Source organism: Anopheles coluzzii, chromosome 2 (genome assembly GCF_943734685.1).
Source record: "Anopheles coluzzii chromosome 2, AcolN3, whole genome shotgun sequence".
NCBI classification, from domain to species: domain Eukaryota; kingdom Metazoa; phylum Arthropoda; class Insecta; order Diptera; family Culicidae; genus Anopheles; species Anopheles coluzzii.
Window position 1 is genome coordinate 93072647 of NC_064670.1, and position 15540 is coordinate 93088186.

At 43.6% G+C, this 15540-nt stretch overlaps 3 protein-coding genes across 3 annotated transcripts; 2 read left to right on the forward strand and 1 right to left on the reverse strand.

The window, feature by feature from the left end:
- The first annotated feature begins 210 nt into the window (after window positions 1-210).
- LOC120951784 (uncharacterized) lies at window positions 211-4104 on the forward strand. Its single transcript, XM_040370706.2, has 2 exons — window positions 211-1092; window positions 1188-4104. Exons 1-2 carry the CDS (start codon window positions 1067-1069, stop codon window positions 2617-2619), a joined length of 1458 nt encoding a protein of 485 aa, XP_040226640.2. The 5' UTR covers window positions 211-1066; the 3' UTR covers window positions 2620-4104.
- Window positions 4105-4180: 76 nt separating this feature from the next.
- Window positions 4181-4651, forward strand: LOC125906662 (uncharacterized). Its single transcript, XM_049606466.1, has 2 exons — window positions 4181-4312; window positions 4372-4651. The coding sequence occupies exons 1-2, from the start codon at window positions 4181-4183 to the stop codon at window positions 4552-4554; spliced, it is 315 nt and encodes a 104-aa protein (XP_049462423.1). The 3' UTR covers window positions 4555-4651.
- A 4342-nt stretch (window positions 4652-8993) lies between these two features.
- Window positions 8994-14210, reverse strand: LOC120952992 (scoloptoxin SSD976-like). Its single transcript, XM_040372617.2, has 4 exons — window positions 14070-14210; window positions 9976-10043; window positions 9384-9906; window positions 8994-9316 (listed from the first exon to the last, which is right to left on the reverse strand). Exons 2-4 carry the CDS (start codon window positions 9992-9994, stop codon window positions 9097-9099), a joined length of 762 nt encoding a protein of 253 aa, XP_040228551.2. The 5' UTR covers window positions 9995-10043; window positions 14070-14210; the 3' UTR covers window positions 8994-9096.
- Between the last annotated feature and the right edge of the window lie 1330 nt (window positions 14211-15540).

A 15540-nucleotide genomic window follows, 5' to 3' on the forward strand; every position in this document is an offset into this window, starting at 1 on the left:
TATTTTTCTATTTTTTAGAAATACTCAAAAATGTCTCCTTCGAAATATCGAATCGACTCTCATGTAAATTGTATCTATAAACCTAAACGATACGACTTACTATAACATTCATAGTACAGTTCCTAGAATTCTCTAGGAGGCGGGGCGCTGTAATGCTCCCACACCAGATTCAGATTCAGACAAGCGTTACTCATCGGCCACACGCCGTGTACACACAGCCGTCTAAGCGCGCTCAATCGATGGAGCCACCCCGAAAAAACATCCTGCTTTCCAGCTTTCCTATTGGCCAGTGCACGCACAGCCAAACACGTACACATCGCGATTCACACGCCACTTCGGCCACCTCGAAGACGGACTGCTTTCGGGCCCACACGAGCGCCTTCCTTATCGCGACGAGTCGTGTGCGACGGCGAAAAGGGGTTTTCGCACCACCAGCAAATCGCAAACTGTGGCCACCCACAGCCCACCCAAACGCAAATCACACCACAAGCGCAGCACAAAGTGACTTCACGGTGGTGGTGGTGATGGCAGTAAGGTGAGTGGCAACGACTCACGCCCGACCGGTGAGATGTGGACGAGAATCCCCGGTTGGAGCTGCGGCCGGTTTATAAAAGCGTTCCCGCGCGACACTATCAACTCAGTCGCTGTGCGAATCTTCAGCTGGTCTGACAGATTAATGGAGCTGCGTGTGCGAAGCAGTGTGTGTGTCTGTGCAAATGTGTTTAATCAGCGCAGGAGCAGCTTTTAGTGGTGAATAATTTTACTGCACAGTTCGAATTGGTGATACGAAATGGGCTGGAGTGTGATGTCGAGAATGAATTGTTAAAGCAGAGCATAAATTTCATACTTTACCGTGCGTAAAGGTGATTTGCTATAAAAAGTGTTCTAAAAAGTGTGCTATAAAACTGTGCTACATCTTAGTGTACTGAAAATAATTAAAGAAAAGGTGTATTATACAAAACCTTGTGCAATAGTGATACGAGTGTAAGAAGCAACCATCCTGCTGCACATCTGATCTTGCCCCCTCAAGATCAGTATCCGTCGGCCGCCGAGTTAGTTCACAAAAATGCACTTCGGAATAGCGGATGCATCGTAAGTGTTACATGATGTGTGTGTGTTGTGTGTTCTTATTTTGTGAGTCTCCATTTCCCTTACTAAGTGCGCTCGTGGCCTCTTTTCGTTCACAGTGTGTGGCTAGTGTTGATCGCGGTGCGACTACAGCTCTGCACCTGCTCCAAGTACACCTGTGCGATCGGTTCGGACGGGTTCTGCATCTTCCAGGGCGTACACATCGAAAGCTCGGAGCAGGCGGCAAACGTGCAGCTCGAACCACCGGCCGGCGCCGCCGCCGATGTGACGCGGGTCAAGTTCCGCGACTCCAGCATGGTCGCGCTACCGTCCAGCCTGTACGGGGCCTTTCGCCAGCTGCAGGAGCTGCGCGTCTGGTGGATGCATCTGCACAGTATTCACATCGATCCGCGCCTGCTGTCGCTCGATGCGGAGAAGAATCGCATCAGCAGCATCACGACCGAGCCCGGCACGGTGCCGCTGCTCCGCAAGCTCGAGCTCAACCAGAACCGGCTGCGCAACATCGACAACATCTCGGTGTTTGAGAACCTGGAGGTGCTCGAGCTAGCGCACAACGATCTCCGCACGCTCGATCTTTGTGTGTTCCAGCGCATGCCCAAGCTGCGGCTGCTCGATCTTTCCAGCAACAATCTGGCGCTGGTGCGCAGCTCGATCGGTGCCGAGAAGCTTGCCTCACTGACAGTATTATATCTGAACGATAACCGGCTGACCTACCTGGACCTAAGCATTCTACGATCGTTCCCGGCCCTCGAGAAGGTACATCTCGCCAACAACGCGCTCGTGTACGTCGATCACGACTCGCTGCCCACCATGCTGCCCCGGTTGCGTGTGTTCCATCTGCAAACGAACGATTGGCACTGCGAAGGGCTGGCCGAGCTGATCGGACAGCTGCGCAAGACGGGCGTCCAAGACTTCAAAACGTTCAGTGCGTTCAGCTGCAAGGAGCGCATGGTGGAAGGTATCTGCTGCACCGAGAACAAACCATTCGCCCTGGTACGCAAATCGAACCAATACCTCGCCAGCTACACCTCCGAGCTGAACGGACACACGCGCCACCTGATGCGGGAGCTGCAGCATACCCGGCATGAGGTCGCACGGTTAATTGCGAACGACAACTACACTCAGGTGTCGCTGCAAAACATTGGCGACGAGGTGGAGGAACTTCGCAACCAGCTAACGGATGCACTGTCCTCACCCGATCCCGTCACGGGCCGTCCGGTAAAACCACCAAGCGCAGCAGCCGGCAGTCGAACCGCCCCCGGCGGCTCAATCAATCCCGAGCGGCTGGTGGCGGAGGTGGCCAAACTAAGGCGCGACTTCCAGAAGATGACCGGCGAAAACCAAACGCTCCGCCAGCAGGTGCGCCAGTACGAGAAACTACGGCAGGAGCTGGAAGCGCTGCGCACCGACACGAACGAGACGAAGCTCGCCTTTCAGCTAATGAAGGAAGAGAACGCACTGCTCCGGCAGGATCTGAACCAGCTCGAGCAGAAACTGCAGCAGCTGTTTAGCCGTGGAACGGCCGTCTGATAGTCCGCGGGAATGATGTTTTTGTTCCGGTTGGGTTGAATCTGATCTGAGCGTACGCTTGATGCGTGCGCCGTTTATCTCTCACGTTATTATCTCTCTCTCTACTTAGCGCACTTAGAGTGCGGTTCGCCGTCTCTGGCACACCGGCAGGTGTCTCACACTGTCTTTCTCAAGGCTGGAAGCGAAAGCAATGTGGCTAGAGACGTGTGCCGCAGGTGTTTGAATCGAAATCGTAGCAATCCGTGACAGCTGTGACCGGTAGAACTGTAGTCACTCGTCTCGGGCTGTACTATGTATAACTGTACTACACTACTTACACTAACCGTAGGATGGGCGTAGACGCCTTTCCGAATCGTACCAAAGAGCACTAAACTAACTAGCTTTAGTATAGCAACTAGCGAAACGATCTTCATGCTTTCAATGGCAAACCGTAGCAGCAGCAGCAGCGACTAGAAAATCAAAACAAAAAGAAGACAGAGCAAAGAAAGTATATTATATTCGAAAGTCTTATACGAACGTTATACTTACCTGTGAAATTGTCCTACCGTAAAATCTGTCTGTTAGTCCTAACAGTTAGTGTCTGTATGTGTGTAGCGGCTACCTTCAAGCGGAATCGTACGTGGTAACGGAAAAGCTCATCTGCCCCAAACCCCAGTTCAGATTACACTGGGCATTTGTTTTGTTTTGTTCCGCCAGCGTACGTTCCGACGCGTGTCACTAAACAAGCAAACAATTACACTGCACTTAGCTAGCTAGAGCCGCCGCTAAACGTCATCAACCGTTGCGTCACTTGCGGTCTGTTGGGCGGCCCAGCGTCCGTCGGCACGTGATTGCGGTATGACCCACACCGGACTAAGGAGGAAATTGAGTTGCTGCTGTCCAAACAAGAACCTAAACGTTCTTCCTCATTTCCTCATTTGCGGAGAGCGCAAACTGTTCTACACGCTTCTTTCACACATCGACAGGTCGATGTAGCTTTTAGAAAGATTAATTTATGACACTTTTAGGCAACGATTAGTTACTGCTTCTAGGAATGATAGTTAGTGATGATCATACATTACGTTTATATTTGTAATAATTGTCCTCAAATCATGTTTCCCTCATCACAACATTGAACTGGAACCTTAGGGTGGCCCTTTCTGTTAGAATGTTTAGGATATTTCTCACTTAATATTTATTAAACGCGAGCGCAAGCCATAAAACCCAGTCGACAGCTGGAACTTACTCTCGAATTCCTTCACACACGTAAAGAATCAAGTGATGGCTCGAAATAAGTGCAAGAATTGTGCTGTATTGCTTCATAAGATTACAAAGAAATGTAAAATCGCACACAAAACACTCGACACCCCTATCCCTCTATCGTGTAACCGTGTTCGTCGTGATGCCCAGGCGAGCACCCCTGTCTGACACCGCGCTGCCATTCGTAGTGTATTGTACTAGCGTTTAATTGAACAATAAAGAAAAACCAAGGTTGCAAACGTGAAATTGGAGAGTGTTGTTTTGCTGTTATACCAACCACCACCTGCCATTTTGAATAGAAAGAAAGTGCTGCTGCTTCTCCATGCAACAGCTCATCACAGTTAGCGATGAAGTTTACCTTGAAGCTCGATTTGACACATCACAGCAATGGGGCATTTTGTCGCTCCCGTCAAAAGCGATGGTTTTAAATTTACGTGAAACCCTGCAACGAATTGTAAGTAAATATAGAGCGCAATAATTTTCCACCTAAATACCTCACTACCCTTTTCTCAGTTAATCTGCTTTCTCGTGATCTGCAATGTGGCGGAAGCTTTTGTGATCCAAATTGTTCGAAGTGTGTGTGATTTCGTGCACGGTGTGGTGAACGTGTGTATGGTTGTGATCTACCTGTTCGTCTTCGGTGTGGTGGTGCTGCTTAGCTGGTCGGTGGAGATATGTCGATTTCTGCTGCACTGATAAAGTAAGCACATGAAGCTGACGAACGGTGTATCTGTTTATTAAATTTAATTGTGGAATAAAATTGGTTTAAAAGTCATTTTAATTCCATAATACGGTTTACGACAGTTTTTGATGTAAAAAATGTTAATGAAATATGTATTTTATTACTTCAACAGCCTTTTTTTTGTTATCCTAAAAATGCATATTTTAAAACGAAAAATAATTGAAATAATTATACAATTACGTACAAACTACCATGCGCCTCCATTTCCCATATCCTTATGTTTTCCTTACGTTCTCCAGCGACCATTTTCCATTGTATTAGCACTTCGCAAACCAGCAAAATAAATTAAAACGCATTTAAAGCGACCACTTCCACACCGACTCACAACGACCAGCAGCAACAAAAAAGGGCCGCTACGATGACGCGGCGCGTGTATCAGTCGCGTACTTCACGTATCAGCCGCATCGACGTGCCATCCGCGCATCGGGTGGGGGCTAAAGTTCGTGCGATACGCCTGCCAATCGGCCGCTCGGAGGCGCCAGTGCGAGTCCTCGCGTGGATCACATGCGCAGCCCTCCTACGAGCGTTCGCGGTGCGTGCACAGTTGCGCTTGCTTCCCATTGCGCTTGCTTGCCCTTTTTTGCCCATATAAACTATGCCCAGTGAATGGGTGATAATGAACGTTCGGATGATGAGATGAGTGCAAAAAAAAGTAACAAAACGATTAATATGATTTCGAATTTACCTCCCAGCCAATCGCAAGTGCCGCTTCACAAAGGCTGCGCTGCGTGCCTTTTGGCCGCAACATGCTGCGAGCGATCGGACTGCAGTGATAAGAGCAGCTGAGATGAGGGATAGCTTAGCAGGATGGGCCCAAAGGCAACGGGTCGAGTGTTTGTAAACGTCAAGCCTTTTTGATTTCTCCTTTTCACCCCGCACACCGTCGGGTCAGTGCATCGCGCTGTTTGTTTACCTATCGCAGCGTCATCGTTACGAGCGCACCCGGGAACGGTAGCGGCCTGGTCCGACCGGGACGTACTCTCCCTACGTAGCCCGACAATTAGCTGAAACCCATGTAATCGGCATGTAATTGCGGTGAATTATTAAATCATCCTCGTAGCATCCGTAGGCACACGGTACAGCTCTTATCAGCTCCCAGCATCGTGGCGGCGTGGTTCGTTGGGGGAAAGTATCAAACGGCGCACAAGCGGAAAGGCCTACCTGCTGCTAATGCTGCCCCTAAATCGACTACGCTGGGGGAAAGTAAACACAAGATTGTGCAGCTTCTGTGTAATGGGGGATCGTTGCACGTACAGGAATTAAGCGATCGTAGGCTAAATTGTGGCGAAGAAAGTTGCATCAGATTGTTATGTTAGGTTGGTCAACTTTGCAAAGCAGCAGGCGAAGGCGTGTGCTTAGTAGGGTAGGACAGGGTGCGACAGAAGCCTTTGGAAAGACATGTACTAAAACTAATAGTAATCTTAATTTATTCATTTTATGCATTTTATGGGTAAAATATAAATTTTAAAACATACATTGTAACGAGAATGAAAGGGTCTATATTGAATCAATGAAAGAGATTTGATTTGTAAGATTTCAGTTCGTAAAACTGTGTATAACAGATAATTGCGCCATATGCTGCTATACTGTTAGTACTTATTTACATTTTAGTACATTAGTAATCTTCACTCTCTGTTTTCAGGCTTATTTTTATTTTTTACGAATTATTCAAATATTCAAGAATATGGCAAATCAATTCGTAAGAATTGAAAAGGAATTTAATTTGTAAGTTTTGTACTAATTGTATATCCTAATAGGATTACATATAAGTTCATAGAATTTAAAATCAAATTATGAAACAATTCTCATACAAGCATAGGTAATTAAATAATGGTTTAAAATATTTTCCATTGTTTTCCATTCCTTTTTTTTATCTCTGATATGTATATTTCTTTTTCTTTTAAAAATCTTGCTTATTTGGCAGCTATTCGTGCATCGGTCAATGTTTCCATTCCATCATGATTGAACAAGCCTGAACCTATCCAGTCTGAACCTATGCTCCTGTAATAACGTTTGTATAAAAAAGGGACTTTTTTCGGCTGGCTGTAGAAAAAAATAACATAACCTTTTGAAGGGTATTTATTTAAGTTTACTTGAAAAATAAATCTACGACCTTGCGAGCTCCCTTTCGCCAGTTATTAGGAATTTTTGCCGTGACATGTTTTAAAATCTCATAAAAATAAAACATCGATTTTCAGATTCCTTTAAAACCCCAAGTCGCTCTGGGTTTCCATTCCAAACCGCGCCATTCAAACCCGGGCGTTCTTTCGATGCTCTGATTGTTGCCTAATAGTGCCCAAATGATGTAAATGCCGGAACGGACTTCTCCGATGACCACAAACATACACGCTTCTAAACAAAGTTCCTTTTTTGGCCATCACTGTTAGAGTTCGATTGACAGGGGTGTCAAATTTTGACTGCTGATTCATAAGACACTATTATTGAAAGTTCAATGAACGTTTTGCTAGTGCGGCTGAAGATAGTGATGTAAGATTCGTTCAAATGATCCGGATCAGTAAATTGAGCGAGTGAAACATGCATCAGTTTTTTAAAGATCCGAATCATCGCTTCCCTGAGAAAAACAAAGGCGATTGCTTGAATGCGCCAGCGAGAGCAAGTGAGCCAGTATCATTTTCGGATCACCATTCTTCTCTCTTCAGATAGCAGATCAGACATGTCTAACACGCATATGATTCTTTATACCAAAACGAGGAAGCCTATTAGCTATTAGCTATAAGCCTATAGCATATTTCTTCACAATGTGCAATCGTATGGAGAAATCTGCGTCTGAGGTGTCAATTCCATATAAAATTTGACACCTTCACTCTTTTGAATAGATGCAGCTTTAGCGATATGTTTAGCGTATTGTCCACTCGACAATGACGATGAAAATATAACTGACTATCTCGTTCGCTAACATGTACTGCATCTCTTCACCTTGTGATTTCTGTAATGTGTTGAGTCCCTCTCACGATTTATTCACCATATATTTTTCCCATGTATTGCTGTATAGTTTCCTCATAATTTTGGTATCGTCCTATTGGACATCCATACAATCCAACTTAAAAAATGGGTAGCGTTCAATAAATCGTGAGAACGAGCTAATAGTCTATGGGAACCATCCAAAAATTTTTGGGAAATAACCAATAAACCTTGGTAGAGTCCTGAGATGTTATCATTTCTCTTTGACTGCAGATTTGGCATTAACTGACTGGTTTAGCAGAGAACGAACAATTGAATGATTGATCTGATCAAGTGAACCATCCAGAATCATCTTTCATCATTCATGCTCGTATCATCATTCATCTCCAGAATCATGAATGAACCGGAACTGAGCTGATCTTCAAAAATACCCGTTTTTAACACCACTAGTTGAAGATAAACTCATGAAAAATTCGACAATTTTTGTCCATTCCCATGTGATATGTTACAGTGTGGTTTTATCTTTGCATGTGCTGCATTTATCTCGTATGTGTCTAAATGGGTTTTTATATCTGTGTTAGCCTGGTGCGCCAAAGTTTGAACTATTTGATTGAAGAAATGTGATAGTATGTGATAATGGTTCTCTGTTTATAAAATGTTGTATAGTAGACATGCTGGAAACGGACGACCCAGCCCGTAAAGTCTTTTTAGGCCGTCCACAAGGACAGAGGAGGCGTGGTAGGCCCAAATTGAGGTGGCAAGATGGCGTGGAGGCGTCCGCCATTAAGGCCGGGATAACGGACTGGCAGACGAAGGCGCGAGACCGTGAGCGGTTTCGGACACTCCTGAGGCAGGCCAAGACCGCAAAGCGGTTGTAGCGCCGGATAAGTAAGTAAGTAATAGTAGACATGCTACGTTTCAATGTCCAGAACAGAAGGTATTTCGAAGAAGCAGTGTCTACACTATACAGAGAGTGGAGTAGAACTTCCCATTTCCCATTCCAAGTGTCTTTACAACTGCTTATTGGTTAGTGCTTATGCATCAGTTGTTCTTTACTCTTCATATATCTAACAGTCTATTGGCAATAATGTTATTATTTCAGAATTATTGACAATGCAACCCGAAAACACCCGTTTCTGTTTAAAAAATCACAACACAACAACAATGTTGCATCGACTGAAGCGACACCAGACTTCAAATATTGCAGATTGATTATTCCTTACTAACGAACTAATAAATAAACAAAAAAGAAAATAAAAACTAAATAATAAATATAATAGCAAATATAATAGCTGCATTTAAAATAAAATATGTTGTACTAGTCAAATTATTATATGAAAAATTAAATAACATTTAAGGTCCTTGAAATAATTGTTTACTTACCATAATGCTTAATCGTTGTACTAGTAATTTAGAACAAATCAATTGAAATAAATTTGTAACTTTTGAACCCTTCTGTCATCACACCACATCCTTCTTCACAGTTTTAGCTGTATCCTTTTATAATTTATTGATTTTCACAGAAAATCTTCCCATACACAACACGATCGAACAAACGAACGCAAACCATCATCTCACGTCCTGCACAGACCGGGATAGATTGGATTCAGGCCCGCCTGACATTGTGAACCCGCCCGACCCACCGTGTACACCTCCTGCGTGACGATGTTGTTGTACGAGTAGTTGCACACAAAGTAAACCTTCGTGGCGGGTCCCTCGCTCCAGTTTTGCATCGCACATCCCACCTTCCACGTGCGATCGTTCACCAGCATCGTAAAGTGGCCAATGTTTTTACTGAAAAAAATAACCAAAAAAGCGGTCGTAAGTAGTCGAATTGCTAACCCTGACAGACTGAACTTACACTTGTGATCGTGGAAACGCCTGAATGTAGGCAGGCTTCACCTTCTTGTTCTCCTTCCACCAGCCGCCGATGAAACGCGTTATCAGATCGGTCACCGTGTACGCTCCCGGCTCGTAATACTTGAGCAGCGCGATGTTCTGGCCAGAGGTGAGAAACTGGGGCGTATTGCGACACCGATCGTGGGCGAAGACGCAGGAGCGTGCATTGTTCCCGGCCTGTGCGGCCAGCTCGTCGTCCCACACCATCGTGTACATGCGGGCGGCCGGTCCGAGCGGGAACTGGTAGCCGGATGCTACCCGCGACCGGTAGTAGTTGTGCAGGTGCAGGATGTGCGCCTGGACAGCCGGGGTCATCGGCACCACGCTCGGCAGCTTGCCGTAGCAAAAGTGACCCCCGGAGAGGGGCGGTGGGTTGCAGCCTACGTTGGGGCCACCGTGCGGACAGAGGCTCGGGGAGCAGTAGTAGTTGGGTGCGTAACCATCGGTCGAGAAGACCGTCATGGAGAGTAGGCAAAGTGTGAGTGCTGGAGGGGAATGGGGATGAGTTAGCCAATGTGGTGTCAGCAGATGTAGTTGACAAGCAGACTACTCACCAAACGTGGACTGATGCATTTTGCTTCGAATGATGGCAAAGGAGTTGTTAGCAATTTGAAGTATGGTTCTGTAAAATGAAGAGCAAATAATGAAATTTCATTCCCTGTTATATTTTTAAATTATCATAGTTCCACATACAATTATAAAGAATTCTCAGGGGAAGTTAGGTAAAGACGGACACGTTAAGGGAAATGGTAAAAATCTAGGGATATATAAGTCCTATGATCATGAAAATGTTCATACATTATCTTACACTCTTGTTTTATCAGAAAATGTGTTAAAACTTTTAAGTTTCTATCAATTTTTGCGTTTTTTCATGAATGAAAAACATGTTTCTTTTCGTGCAGTTTTGAAATGTTCGGGTAAGACGGACACCTAATATGGGAAAGATGGACATCATGAAGGGTAAGATAAGATGGAGTTGGACACCATGAAGGGTAAGGTGGACAGCTATTAAAAAAACGTTGGAAATTGAAGAGGTTTTTAGTATTTTAACATATCCTATTGCTTTCCACATCATGGTACGTACATAAACGAATTATAGGCCAATTGCAACGACGGTTCATTCAGCCATGAATTTAGAAATTGTAAGCGGCGCTTGTCGTAACATCGGGCACTAACAACTGACATTGGTCCAGCTTACAGAACAACAGTCTAAAACTTCCTTTTAGGAAATTACTCTGCGAAAAGTCCACGACCCCAGTATTTTTTGAGGGACTTGTTAATATTTGAACCCATTTTCCACCATGTCAAAATTGAACATTTGAAATTTGTAATCCCATAGAATTTCTCATCTATTCCTGAACGATGTCTTATCAATGCATAATCTTTTTATTGCTTAAAGTTGTCCAAGTCGTGAGTAGATATTGGACTTCGTGAAGCGCCTCATCAGCATCGAGCGAGTAATAGCATAACGAATGGCTACTATTTTGACCAGTGTTTCATTTCTCGGTTATTTCAATACTTTCTCTAATTGCTGATTGTTTTATAGCTTCGGAATCCTTTATCTAAGGTAATGAAGAAATCTATTCATCACCAATTGATATAATAATTAAAATAAATCAATAAATTCGGTGTCCATCTTTCCCTACAACAAAGTGTCCGTCTTTCCTGCTTTTCTGAAGTAGTCAAATTAGATCCACGAAGGGGCACACGATTGAAAATTTATTTTGTTCCTGGATTTAACCAATTTTGCATATATTATGCCAAAACTGTTCTCAAATGTGTAGTTTATCTTTAAGTTAGGATGCTGCATTGATGATTTTTACGAAAACTATCTTTTTCATGCATTTATGAGAAGTGTCCATCTTACCCGCAGTGTCCGTCTTTACCTACCTTCCCCTACAGGGTTTTTTGTTTACGTTGAATACGTTAAATCTAATTTCTTCGAACCATTTGTGTATTTGTGTAGGTCCAAGCAACCAAAGAAAGATCAAGTAAACTGCCATTCGAATAGTTGAAATATATTTAAATGAGGTTGAAATATGTTATTGTAGTGTTGAGCTTACTTAAGAAATCCGGTTTTAAAAGCTCATTCATCGCCAACTAAGGTTCCTCGCTTATCATTCCTTTCAAATCTATCACAATAAAATGAATCTTTTTTGGAAGCTTCAGGATAAAATTACCGTAAAGTTTACAACCAACGGTAATGATACGACAAAAAAAAACGTGATTTAAAGTGGCGTTAGCAACGCAAAAGAGAAAACATTCCTAAGCACCACCAACGTAACGTTTAATCGATCGGTCTAAGTTATGGAACCGGATATATGTAAAAACTTGATTTTTGCCTGTCACAATGGGTACATTTCATACCAGCAAAGCTTTATGGTTTGATTGTCCATTCGAAATGTCCAGAAAACTTTTTGATTCAAACTTTCACTGCAAAGATTACAATAATTTAATAATGAGATTGTCAAACTTTTCAAGCAACGGGCCTGATTGATGAACTTTATGAGCCCCGCAGTGTATTGTACGGCACTTTAGACGCGTCGTCACAGTCGTTTGGAAACTGTTTTATAGTTGTTAGGTGGGGTACCATTTAGGAATGAGGTAGTCGCTTACAGTCCTTAATGGTATCCAGCTAAACCAGTAATGCACACAGGCAGCGATTGATAAAGTACGGCTCGCGAGCAGCATCCGCCTCTTTGCTGTTTAGACCACGGCTCTTTAACCATCATAAATATATTCCATAGAACATTTGGGCATTTTTACCTTTGGTTTACTAATTTGACTCTTCAGGTGGAGCTCTGCGAGCATTTTTATATATTTTTGCTGTTTCGGTCCCAAAGTTTGCCGACCCCTGTACATGGTAATCCGAAGTGGAATCGTGGATCCAATCCGACTAGTCGTCTCGTCGTGGATACAACTCCAATCCGAAAAAAACTAAATCAACGTCCAAAATCAACTACGCAATTTCGGATGATTCTGGATGAGTCCGAGGAGTAAAAAGGCGAATCCTACGAGTACGAAGCTGATTCCGTCGAGTGCGGATCTGGATGGATCAGACCCTGGAAAAATGTGCCATTTTTCCCTTCTCTACAACATTTCAGTTTCAGCCAAAAATGGTATAATGTTGACCAGATGAATAAATACAGGAGTTGCCATACATTTTTGGTGGGTTCCCATATTTTTTTGATGCGTTCCCACGATTTTTTGGTCGTTTCCCAGAATTTTTGGTCCAATTGTATTGATATCCAATCGGAATATACCAATAAATTATGGGAACGAACCAAAAATGTATGGGATACGACCAAAAAATCGTGGGAACGCACCAAAAGATCATGGGAACTGGCCAATAAATCGTGAGAAACCATGTAACACAACTTTTTGGTTAAAACCACGACAAAGAATTAAAGAAAAAATCAACCAAAGTTAAGTAGAATGAAATCACTCTTTTCACATTTCATAACATTTTGCCCGCTGACCATGCTTGGCCGAGCCTGGATGAAATACATTTCCTTACATTTCCTGTGTATATATATCACAAATATACCACAAAATATATCACATAAAATATTGTGTTAATAGCTGTTTTCCTTGAAATTATTTTTTTATTCAGGAGGAACGGTCATAAAATTCTTTTGGATGGTTTTTTTTTATAAATAAAATATAGTTGAATATTTATCATAGATTATTTAAGTTTAATGTTTAAATTTATGGTTTATGATTTAGATTCACAATCAAATTTTAAACTATTAAAACTGATGGTATTACAGGGTTTTCAGAGGTTCTCATTATTTTGGGATACTTTCTTGACTCGTTCTTACGGAAAGTGAACTTTATGTGGATCTTCTATTTGACGTAACGTCCTACGTGGACATGCCGACCTATACAGGCTTTCGAGACTTAATTCATAACCACGCAGCCGGATAGTCAATCCTTGCTACGTTGGGATGGCTCATTCTGGGCTTGAACCCATGACGGGCATGTTATTGAGTCGTTCGAGTTGACGACTGTACCACGGGACCCTAAGATATTATATAGGAAATTCCCATGGGATTCAAAATCAACCTGTCCAAAACGGGTGCCGTAGAGTCCACTTCCCTTCCCACTAAGTAAACTTCCCGTATGAAAGAGCGAAGAAAGTGTTCCAAAATTATGAGAACCCCTGAAAACCTTGCAATGAAACGAGGGATCAAATAAGCTCTTTCCGTTTCGATTGTTATGATATTTAAAATTGATCATTGCCGCACGATCTTTCAATGTTAAAATACACTCAATTTCATGTTATTTCACGTTGTTTCTATTGGCTCATTCTATATCATTCTGTTCCAGCACTCCAGAACACTTTTGCACACGTCAACGATGAACATTTGTCTAGGGCATAGCTACATGAAAGGTTCGTTGAACATACTAACACCACGCTTGACACAACAAATTAACATCCCTACGTCACAGCATCCGACGCACGGGTGCGAATGATAAACGTGCCAATTAATCGCTCCAACCTGTCCACCTGAACACCCCGAACAAAACAACACACCCATACGATCGCACCATAACTCTATTGTTCCACTTTCTGCACACTCTTCCGGGCGATCAACACACCAACCAATACGTGCAAAAAATGCATCATCAAACGGGCATCACTTACTTGCTTTCACCCCGCACCAGCTCTACACACCAGATGCACACACACACAAACGCACACACAAACCAAAACCCACAACGAGTGAGCGCTCCCGATCGCTGCTAGACTGCGACTAACGCACTAATCGCAACCGAAAAGCTCAAAAGGCTAATCGTCGTGACCGCGCACCGGCAGCGGCATCCCTTGCGTATCATGCGCATGGCGAACTTTATGCCCCCACTCCTCTCTGCCAAAAACAAAAAAAAAAAAAAACAGAAAATAGAAGCGCCACCACACCAAATTTAACCGAAAACTACACCGTTTGTTTCGGCCGTGTTTTGGGTGTATCTTCATCAATTTTTCCACCAGCGGTTTCGCGATCAATTTATCAGCCGCAGCCGGTTAAGCCGCACGGTGATCGGCCGCCGTTTTGTGTGTGTGATCGGCCGGAAGAAGAGCAGGGGGCATTGGCATAAATTTAGCCTACTTTGGGGCCGGACGGCGCTTTTGGGAGCGCTTTTGTCGGCTCGCATCTCAGCTCGCACCCCGCCGCGAAAGGCTTTGGACCCTTTCAAGGCCAACCCTGCTGGACGTTTGGGGAGAACGTTAGCGACGTTGCAGGGGGGGGACGGTAGCGGCATTTTAGGGCCTTGCTCGTTTTCTCGCACGAGCGATAAATCGCTCACAGCAGGAGCATGAGATGAAGGGAAAAGTAAGAGAAAGAAAGAGAGAGAGAGAGTAGGTGGAGGACCTGTTTTTTTTTGCCTGCTTTGTGTCGTTTCGTTGATCAAACAAACAAACGATGAGAGCGGAAAAATTAGCTCCATTCCTTTCGGTACAATTTATGCAGATCACTTTGCGCTGTTTTGTTTTGATCGTCGCGTTTGGAGCATCCTTTCCCCGGACAGCCAACAACCCGGGAAAGATTTAATTTAAAGAGCATATAATTCCAGGATGATGATCATGATGATGATGGGCTGCTTACGAAAAAGGTTGTGTGGGAAGGAAAAGGGTATGCGAAAGGTTCGAGCGAACGTTTTATGACCGATTGTCGCTTCCTTTAGAAGTTTGCTAACACGCGCTGTGTTTGTTCGGGCTTGCCATTTAATTGGGAATGTATGGTTTATTGTAGTAATTCCAATTCCTGGATGATCGTTGTATGTCTTATACGATCATGGCAGAGGAGAAGAAGTCCACCAATTAGAAATCCTTCACATCACGGACTGATGCCATAAAGCAAATTAATTTGACATTTTAAGCATCAACAAACTTATGGTTTAAGTATGTAACATTTGGAAGAATAACACAACTTTTCGAATGCATCTAAAATTGCCCAAACATCTCAATTTTACCCAAAAAGTCTCAGCAGAAGATGTTTTTATACTGGATTTAATTGAGCATTGAAGGAAAGGATTGAAGACACCAGAGTTCGCTTCTGTTGTCTTCAATCCTCTCCTCCAATGCTCAATTAAATCCAGTATAAAAACAATGTTCA